This window comes from Lactuca saligna, chromosome 8 (genome assembly GCF_052625555.1).
Source record: "Lactuca saligna cultivar CGN05327 chromosome 8, ASM5262555v1, whole genome shotgun sequence".
Taxonomy (NCBI): Eukaryota; Viridiplantae; Streptophyta; class Magnoliopsida; order Asterales; family Asteraceae; genus Lactuca; species Lactuca saligna.
In genome coordinates, this window is record NC_136424.1 from 60787375 (window position 1) to 60798997 (window position 11623).

The following is an 11623-nucleotide window of genomic DNA, read 5'->3' on the forward strand; positions in this document are numbered from 1 at the left end:
AATTATTTGAGCCCTATAAATCACAAAAGACGGAAGATCATAATTTGTATATTTTTATTTATGTGGCACATATTTTAAGTGTGAGTTTCATATTGTATTTTCTTTAAAATGTCAACCAACCAATAAATAGAAAAGATAGAAAGAATCTAAAAAAACATGGAATACAAGTCTGCTATCAGCTGGTTATATTTAGTTTATTAAGGTAGATAAGTTCTACTTTTTTATTGGATAGTGGTTTGTTTCCTCACCATATATTCTTTCATATTTTGGTTTGACGAAAAAATTATGATAGTGAAAGATAATCATATTTTAATCAACAATGACAAATGCGAACATGAATTTCAATTCTATTACATGTTGAGTAAATTCCATTTTTTTTCCTGTGCTGAGATGGAAATTATGGATTAGATCCCTAAAATATTTTTTTTGACACGGAGGATCCTTGTACTTTTGGTTTATTTTGGATTCAGTCGTCATTATCACTCAATTTGAAGGTCCAATTATATTTACAAAAGTAGTGGGTTTAGTGGGTTTATGCTGGCGCTCCACAATCTTTTGGCACCGAAATCACATCCAATTAGTTCGAAACCGTAATCGCCAGCAATCTTCCAAATGAAGCAAAAAATAACACTTTCTTGATAGAAATGGAATTGAACCCTGACCTTGAAGATGTAATTACAAAGATGGAATTAAAATTGTAATTTAATATATTCATTTATGTTTCTTGACAAAATGATGGCACTGAAAATAATTTTGACATATTTTTAATTTTTTTTTTAATTAAAAGGTAACAAAATCTGTTTTTTTAGGCCGGTTCAAGTGGATAGTGATTTCCTGAACAACATATTTCCATTCACAATTTATTTTGAGATAAAAAGATAGTGATGGTTAAAGATAATCATTAATTAATCAACAAAATGTTGACATCATGTCCAATAATATAGTTAAAATTCATTACCATAAAATATTTATAGTAATTCGACAATAAAATGATATGAACCGTAGATTTTCTTTTTGTTTTTTCCATTTGTCTTTTTGAAAAAAGAAATATATCATTCCACCTGTGAAATCTGATTCAACTGAACTATCGTCTTAGCATATTTTGTGCTTATCTACTTTTAATATTCGAAGTCAACAATGTTCGAAATAATGCATCATTCAATTTTCACAGAAAAAAGTATGAAATTGGAATTTTTACTGTAGATATATTCTAATTTATATATTTCTTTCTAATTTATTTGAAAATAATGCCTCATTCAATTTTCACAAAAGAATTATGAAATTGGAATTCTAACAAAAAGCTACGTTTATTTCCATTTCCCTGTTTCTAATGAACATGTTCCCATCAGAAAATTTCCTCCATATTTTCAGAAATAATTGTTTATTATCATAACGACATTATCAATGTGAAACCAACTCCCTTCATTGAACATGTCAAGGGATAAGAAATTTCTTGAGCCTTTTCCTGAAACTGAAATTTCTGGGAAACCCACATCTTTATACATATAATTTCATTTCCCTGAGGTGCACAGACCACGTACTTTCAATCTCAAAAAATCAACTCATCGATGGCATCTTCATCATCTTCTCCCTCTGCTCCAGCCTTTTCATCTCATTCCTGGAGTTATGATGTTTTCCTTAGTTTTAGAGGAGAAGATACTCGTCGCACTTTTGTTGATCACCTCTACACGGCTCTTGAACAACAAGGGATTAACACTTACAAGGACAACGTAGCACTTCCTCGGGGTGAATCGATCGGCCCATCCCTTAAGAAGGCAATCAAAGAATCATATATTGTTGTCATCATATTCTCTAAAAGCTATGCAGATTCGTCGTGGTGCTTGGACGAGCTTGCACATATTATGACATGTTGGGATATAAGAGGGCAAATCGTTATGCCCATATTTTATGACGTAGATCCCTCTGAAGTCCGAAAACAAAAACGGAGGTATAAAGAAGCATTTACCAAACATGAGCGTGATAACAAGACCAAGGTTAAATCTTGGAGAAAAGCACTTGTGGATGCAAGTAGCATTTCTGGATGGGAAACGAGGAACATTGCTAACGGGTAATTTTCTTCGTTTTTGCACTTTGTATGCTTAAGATATGTGTGCTATACGACACATATATACTTCTTTTAAGAGTTTATACAAATGTTTTAATAATTTTTTATGAAGTTGATGACCTCTATAAATAGAGAGGTTTTGACTACGCCGCTAGATCAGAGCTGAATATAAACATTTAGAAGATTAATTATGAGATGGTTTCAGTAGATGTGGTTTGTTATGCTAGTGCGCAAGTTTAAAAGACATCCCAAGTCCTAGGATTATGTATAAGCTCAGAATAAGATATGATGTAATCTATTGAGTTCTAGTTCTAGTTCCGTACTTAACACCTCACGTCAAGCTACAATAGACATTCATCTTGTTTAAGTTTTTGCATTCTATCGGATTGTGAAATACGGATGGTATTAGGTTTCTTTTTCCTTATTTTATGGACCATGAGACAAATGACCTCTTTTTTCAATGTGAGCATATGTTAATTATCCTTGTATATCCATTGCATAGGCATGAATCACAAGGCATCAAACAAATTGTTGTCGAAATTTCGCAGAAGGTGCAACAAGTAGCTTCAAGTGCAAATGAGAACCTAGTTGGAATAGTGGCTCGCATGCAACGTTTGAAATCAGAGTTGCAAATTGAGTCAGGTGGTGTGCTTATGATTGGAGTATGGGGGATTGGGGGTGCTGGTAAGACTACTCTTGCATCTTTTATTTATGATGAAATTTGTCGGCAGTTTGATGGTTGCTGCTTTATTCCAAATATTCGAGAGGAATCAAGCATGCATGGTCTGGGAAAGTTAGAAGAAGATATACTTTCAAAAATGGGAGTAAATAGAGTTGGAGGAGGAAGATGCTTGATAAATAATAGGTTTCATCATAGAAAAGTCTTAATTGTTCTAGATGATGTCGATCACCTTGGGCAACTAAAAGCATTAGCCGGATCACATGATTGGTTTGGTGAAGGAAGTAGAATAATTATAACAACTCGAAATAAGCATTTATTAGTTGCACACAAAGTAAATGTGATACATAGTATTAGGTTGTTAGACAATGATGAGGCTATTAAGCTCTTTTGCAAGCATGCACCTCGGGATAACAGAAGTGTAGAAGATTATGAAAATCTTTCTAAAGAGGTGGTCTCTTATGCGGGTGGGCTTCCGTTAGCCCTGACAGTTCTTGGTTCTTTTCTGTGTGACACGGAAATTAATGAGTGGAAGAGTGCATTAGTGAGACTAAAAGAGATACCAGATAATGATATTGTGGAAAAGCTAAAAATCAGCTTTGATGGGCTTAAACCCATTGAGAAAGAGTTGTTCCTAGATATTGCATGTTTTTTAAGGGGGTATAAGAAAGATAATGCAATGAGGATCTTTGATGCTTGTGGTTTTCATCCTATTATAGGGGTGAAGGTTTTGATACAAAAGGCTCTTATAACTATTTCAGAAGATGGAAAGTTTGATATGCACGATCTGGTGCAAGAAATGGGACACCACATTGTTAGAGGGGAACACCCTAACAATCCTGAAAAACATAGTAGAATCTGGAAGGTAGAAGATGTTGTGAAAATATGCTCTATGGATGCAACCACGGTAACGTTAAGCTAGCTTTTCATGATATATATGTATGAAGAAATACTTCTAACTCAACCTTGACACCATTTAATTTGTTCCACAGGAACTTGACATGATTCAAGCAATAAGATTTAAATATAGTAGTGAGGGTCAGCTACAAAGGAATAAACTTCAGAGGAATTTTAGATACGGCAGTGAGAATCAATTAAAAAGGTATAAACGTCTTCTTCATCCGATTGTTGCAAACGCGAAGAACCTTAGGTGGATTGAATGGGAAGGTGATCTTGCAAGTCCATTGCTTACTAACTTTCCACAAAGGACACTTTGTCATCTAGTATTGCATAACAGCTTGCAAAAACAGCTATGGGAGGGTAATAAGGTAATTGTTATTGTCTATCTAATTAAGAGATGAAAACAAAGTGGATGGTGAATGTTCACCCTGCATTATTTTTGGTGTCATTATATATATATATATATATATATATATATATATATATATATATATATATATATATATATATATATATAGGACTAGGATTAAATATAAACTACAAATATTGTGTGAATGTATAACCATTTCTTATCCATTGGATTATAAAAATGAATGGGTATGATATGAGTGTACATATGATTAACATGGGATAACATGCACTGTATAACTGCACTTGATAATTATTAAAGTATTTTAGTCAAGTAACCTATATTTAAAAAAGAAAGACTACTTATTTATTGCATAATTTAATTGGAGTTTCATTAAATACTTATTTATCTTATTTTACAAAATTAAGCATGGATAATTACATCATTTAGTTTTAGAAACGCAAGTCCATAAAACTAGTTTCATACATGGAGTTGATTTGATTCTTTAAGAATGATTCATGACTATTATCTAACATATTCTTGAAGAAAATGAAATATTCATTCTACACAAACAAAAGTTATAACACCAAATGAAAATTCTTGAGGAATATGAAATATTCATTTTAAATATAATCAAATTTTAAACAATATATCATAATTTTAAAGAATATATAGTAAATAAGCCATTTTTGGTATGAATTTCAACATAATGGCCATTCTAAAAGAATATGAAAAGAATATGCATTCTAAAACATAATGATAAAGATTCTTTCTCAGAGAGTATTATTCATCATCTTCTCCAAGTGCTTTTTATCATTGTTTTCATATTCTTGAAGAGTATGGTGCATTGTTAAAGACTGAATTACCTAAGACTACAATTAGTAACAAACACTAACATGCAAATGAAAATATTTGATTCTTATTGTTGTGGAAAAAAATTATAAACATAATAGATATTTGTTATAGAAAGTAAATTATTAGTACATAATAATTCTTAAAGAATGTGTTTGGTTGCACACAAAATTAATTGAACTTACAGTACATAGTAAAACTAAATATATACTTAAGAATGTGTACATGGTAAAACTAAATATATTCTTAAAGAATGTGTTCAGTTTCACATAAAATCAATTAAACATACAGTATGTTGTAAAAGAAATAAATACATTCTTAAAGAATATGTTTTGTTAGATTCAAATCCAGTTTAACCTACAATACGTGCTAATAGTAAATACATTCTTTAAGAATAATCTAATCCAATACAAGTAGTCTCCAACGTTGGAACCTTAATCACATACAATTAAACTCCAACATCGAAACCTTAACTCGTATTTTAAAAAGTTTTTTTTAATCAAAATTCATTCTCTAAGAACTAACGTTAGTTGTAAACATACCAAAAAAATACCTTCCTTCCCATAGTTTTGAAATAATCTGCGTCAATGAGGAGATTGAAAATGCTTTTTCTCATTTTCTAGTTGATTACCTTTGTGAGTTTTTTTTAATAGCTACGGTGAGATTGTTATATAAGAACAAATATGATGAATATTTGGAAACAATAACGTAACATTAGCAATTCCATATATATAGCTTATTTAATTAATGAAAATAAATAAAATAATTTCAAATTTCTATAATTATCCCTAACTATTGATTAGACCAAAATTGGTCATACATTCACACACTATTTGTTGGTTATATATGATCCTAAGTCTCTCTCTCTCTCTCTCTCTCTCTCTATATATATATATATATATATATATATATATATATATATATATATATATATATATATAAAAGTGGGTTCAACATAGAACCATAAAACCACCTTATTACAATTGGATCATTTATGAATAAAAAGGTATGATCGTAAAATAACTATTTTATTTAAAAAAATAAAACAAAACTTATTAATGATGTTCCTAAATTATAACATTTATTTGAAATTAATCTCAATAAAATAGGAATGAAAAATTTAAACATCATGCATAAAAAAATTCTAATCACACGAATCAATAAAAAAAATTCAAACATCAAACATCAAATATTCACATTATAACTATGTTGATAGGTTAAGATTGATGCTTACTGTTCATAGATGACCATTGAAAATTATATGAAAATTTAAAAGTGTTTGTAATTAAACATGTACGTTATGATCATATATGAATAAATGTTCATAACTGACATGTTTGAAAGTTATAATAAGATATGAATAAATGTCCAAAAGTTATAATTTTCATCATTAAATATGTATGAATGTTATGATCATATATGAATAAATGTTTATTATTGGACATGTATGAAATTTTTGATCAAATATGAATAAATATCCTGATAATCTTCATAAATGAACATATTTTAGAAAACCCCAGAAATGAAAAAATGTTCATAATTAAACATGTATGTTATGATCATATATAAATAAATGTTTATAATTGAGCATGTATCTATCTATATCTATATATATACTTATAAAGAAGCATTTTTCCTTTCACAACATTCATTTGAAACTTTTATGATTTTTCAATTTCTTTCTAATAATGATTATAAGTTGGTTAATAAGGTTAAATAAACATCTAACCTAAAGTGTAATCATATATAAACTAAATTTCAATATTAAAATAATATATGTACTTTTACTTTTAAAGTTATGTCTTTAACTTTTAACATATTATATTTAATTTATTAGTTTTAAAATATTATGTATTTAAACTATTATCTTTTTAAAGCCATAATTTTTAAACAATTTGGATAAAATACTTAAAATATTAATTTAAATATAACATTACACGGTCAACTTAATTATAAATTATAGTTCAACTTAAAGAACCAAAAGAATATTTTGTAAATAGTTAAACATGATAAGTTATATTGTCTTTCTATTAATGATTATAGATAGGTTAATACGGTTAAATAAATATCAAACCTAAACTGTAATCATAAATAAACTAAATTTCAATATTAAAATAATATTTTTATGTCTAGTTATAAAGTTATGACTTTATATTTTAACATATTATACTTAATTTATTAGATTTAATATGTTGTTGTATATAAATCATTATCAGTTTAAAGCTACAACTTTTGAACAGTTTGGATAAAATACTTAAATTGTTAATTTAAATATAATATTACATGGTCAACTTAAATATAAATTTCAGATCCACTTAAAAACCCAAAAAATATTTTGTGAATAGTTAAAAGTTATAAATTATAGTGTTAAATGCAAAAACTAAATTTTAATCTCAATTTAACTAAAATATCTATTAAAGATATTTTTATAATCATTAAAAGTATCTTTATTAATAATTTATTTAAAATAATCTATTAGTAATCATTAGTTTTTTATGAAAACTAAATTTATTTTGTAATCGTGGTTCCCACGAGTAATAAGATATGAATAAATGTCCAAAAAGTGATAACGTTCATCACTAAACATGTATGAATGTTATGATCATATATGAATAAATGTTTATAGCTGAACATGTATGAAATTCTTGATCATATATGAATAAATATCCATAAATTGATAATGTTCATAAATGAACATATTTTAGAGAAACACAGAAATTAGTCATGTTCATAACTAAACATGTATGAATGTTTTGATAAATCGTGTTCATAAACAACGGCTACTGGTTCACTCATCATGTAAGCAATAAATCTAAATCAAAGTACAATAATAAAATTTGGTGGTGATAATTAATCGTTTTTTAATTCCTTACAAAATAAATGAGCAGATTAGCATAAAGAAAGCATACAATATATAGAAAAAAAATTCAATTCGAAAACATTAGAACATTTCAGGGGACATCACTTTGTTACGCATATCGAAGTGATTAAATAATTTGGCACTTAAATAAAATGTATAAGAAAAATAGGTCACGTCTAAAGCATTAGAATAAGAAATTAAGATCTCACATGATTAACGGGGTTAATCAGCCTTTTGGATCAGATACGCGTACACTCAATAATTTAAATATGTATTAATTAGCTTACGAATCATGAAATATAAATGTAGTTATCTGTTTTTATGAGTTTAAGTTGATCCTTTGTGTGTGTATATATATATATATATATATATATATATATATATATATATATATATATATATATATATATATATATATATATATATATATATATATATATATATAATTGAAAGCATAACCTAGAATTTTCCTTATTATGAAAGTCTAGTGGATGGGTGTGGAATTCCAGACACATGCAAAATACCACTAATGTTCTTTTATTGATCTCTCATGTACGTTTTGGGGCATGTTGATGTGGGCCGCTCAGATGATGCAATTTATTTTTTGAAGTGTTATATGATAAACTTGGTACAATACAACTTTTATAATGCCATGAAAACTTTATTAGAAAAAGCTAGCGAGAGGCTAATATTACGACGAGTTCAAACATTCCCTTAACCGGCCATTGCGCGACCTGTACCAAGTGCTCTGGTTAAAAGCTAAAAGTTCCGCTTCATTCGCCAGGTCGTGAATGCTTCTCCCCGAGTTGTTAAAATGTGGTCGTTCTTTTATTCCCAGATCACGGGTGCTTCACCTCATTCACTAGATCTAGCCATGAGCACAACCGAGACCGACCAACTTTTTAAGTTTTTATGTAAAGATCATCCTCCATATAAATACCTTTTTTTTTTGTTGATTGATTACTATAACAAAACATTGATATCTTTGATTTTTGTTCAAATATCTTTTTTTTTATATTAAGTGATACATAGATTGTTAATTTAACAAACATTTTAAATGCTTTCCATTTACAGATAGAATGAATTCTTTTTTGTTATTGCCTAATCTTCATCCCATTGAGAAATAGTGTACACATTTTAGAATTCTTTGATTATATATATATATATATATATATATATATATATATATATATATATATATATATGTGTGTGTGTGTGTGTGTGTATGTATGTGCCATAATTTTGACTTGTTTGCACTTGTAAACAACAGTTGCTGCCAAATTTGAGAACAATTGAACTTTGGGGCTTGGATAACCTAATCATGACACCAGATTTTGATAATCTTCCAAATCTTGAAAGATTGAGGCTTAATAGATCTCGGTGTCTAGAAGTGGTTCATCCATCGATTGGACGTATAAGAAAGCTTGTTTCCTTATCTATAAAAGATTGTCCCATTTTGGATATGTTTCCACCTATTACCCAACTAAAGAAACTTCAGACACTTTCATTTTCCGGGTGCATCGAACTTTTTAAGAACATGGACAATTTACCACATCTTGAGTTGGATAATAGTGGGAAAGAAGTTGCATCCTATATAGAATCAGGTCCAAAATATTTTGTTACTTGTTGGAGGTGTGGTTGCAACAATATTCTTGGTGTACAATGTTGTGTAGGGTTGCGGTTTTTTCTCAAGGACTTAAGATATTTGAATCTTAGCCGGTGTAGTTTGGGAGACGAAGAAATCACCTCTGCTGTTTGGGAGTTGCCCAATTTGCAAGAACTTGATCTAAGTGAAAATAAATTTTCCCGATTAAATTTTAGTCTCTTGCAACTTCCTCGACTCAAATGGCTTAACTTGACTTTGTGCCAAGGCCTTGTTGAATTGTCAGAGCTACCATCAAGTATAGCTGTTGTTAAGGCAGATTGGTGTACATCACTTGAAAGCTTTGGTGATATTTCAAACTGTAAATGGTTGTGGAACGTCTCACACCGGTGGGGGAAAAAACTTGGTGATGGTGACATATTACTAAACTCCATGTTGAAGGTTTGGCCCTACGTATCATTTAAATTTCAATCTTTATCATCTAAACCCGAACATAAGAATCATAATTGAATATCTTTTCCATGGCAGGGAAAGGCTATTGAAGATCATTTTATCCGTGTCACTCTTGAACATCACATTATTCCAAAGGGGTTAGTCGGCAGGTTGTTTATGGGGAGTACATTTATACTGCATTTTCCAGATGATTGGTACAATGACTTTTGCGGGTTCTTAATATGTGTTGTTACCGAAAAGAAAGCTAGGTATATTAATATAGTCATCAACCAAGCGGTAGATGAAGATTCTCTATTTGAGCTTTTGCAGGAGTCTAATGAAGCGGTGGAGCCTAAATATGATAGAACAAGGACATATGTAGGATATGTTTCATTTGGTTCATTAAGGCACACCGCATTTTCAAATTCATCCTACACCATGATTTCAGTTTCCTTAGACTGTGTGTATGGGAATCCGTTTGAAGGTGAGAGTTATATTGTAGCTGAGCTCCTTCCTCGGAAATATCAACAAACAACAAAAGTTGCAATAGATTCCTCAGAGTTTTGGGATAAGGAACTTAATTATATACAACCACCATTTACGGTTCAACAAGATTCAAAGTCTTCTATCAAGATTATATGGCGACTCGAAAAGAGCTTACACTAACTTGTTAGTGATTTGTTATAGGTTTGTGGTGATCTATATATTCCTCTATTCAATCATTATGAACTCTTTCACTATTTTTGTTGACTCTTATTCGACCATTATGATTTGTTCTTTAGTTTTGTTTTCCTTTGTTCTACCAATAAGACATTTAACCAATAAACAAGGTTCTATACTAATATACATTTTAGGCTCATATGTATATACATATTTAATTAGGTTCTATATTATAAAGCTTATACATTTATCAACCGTAGATGAATAATGTTTTATTTCCTCCATCTGCCTCCCACATGTTAACCGTATTTTATATGGTGTATTGTGAAATAGAATACGGGTAGATTAGGAACCATGTTTTATTTGAGATATAGAATATAGCAACAAAGTAAGGATATTCTATTCGGTGTGTTGTATTTGTGATGGTGTTTGGTGTATTTTATTCCATTTAGTTTTATTTTTTTCTAAAGGTCGTGTATATCTAACAAATCGTATTCAATCGTTAAAATTCTTGAGCGGTATTTACTAACATTCTTGTTGATAATCACTTCAACCCTATTATATATGAACTAGTTTATAACCCATAGAAACCACGGATTATAAAATTAATTAAACTTTCATAATAAAAGTTTATAATTATTAATCAATTATTTTAAATAAATTATTAATTAAAAGATATATCAAAATTTTAAAATTATTATAACTTCAAATTTAACATATAATTAGAAAATATAAATTTGAAATTTGAATTAATTACCTAATAGATCTACAACACACATGGCATAATATTAATAAAATTTTGTATTAGAATAACACTTGGCAAAAGAAGATTACAACTATTTATTTATTAGAATAGAGATTTATAGTATACACTTACCATATCTTATTTTTCTTGATCAAGTTAGTACAATATTTTTCTTATCAAATCGATATACTTGCTTTTGCTTAATTGAGGTATATTTTATTTTTCTTTAATAATCTTTATATAATTACATAATTTAGCAATTAACGTAGTTTGGCATTGGTTACTATATATATATATATATATATATATATATATATATATATATATATATATATATATATATATATATATATATATATATATATATATATATATATATTAGCGTTCAATCTAAAACATTTCTTATGAGAACATTTGAGAACAAATTTAGATCACAAAAATTTTTAAATTAAAATTATAAAATAATATTCATAATAAT

The 11623-nt window shown here is 28.6% G+C and overlaps 1 protein-coding gene across 1 annotated transcript; it reads left to right on the plus strand.

The window, feature by feature from the left end:
- Positions 1-1393: 1393 nt before the first annotated feature.
- Positions 1394-10537, plus strand: LOC145011189 (disease resistance protein Roq1-like). The gene is made up of 5 exons (XM_078969849.1): positions 1394-2068; positions 2568-3651; positions 3737-4012; positions 8976-9749; positions 9837-10537. The coding sequence occupies exons 1-5, from the start codon at positions 1569-1571 to the stop codon at positions 10404-10406; spliced, it is 3204 nt and encodes a 1067-aa protein (XP_078825975.1). The 5' UTR covers positions 1394-1568; the 3' UTR covers positions 10407-10537.
- The last annotated feature ends 1086 nt before the right edge of the window (positions 10538-11623 follow it).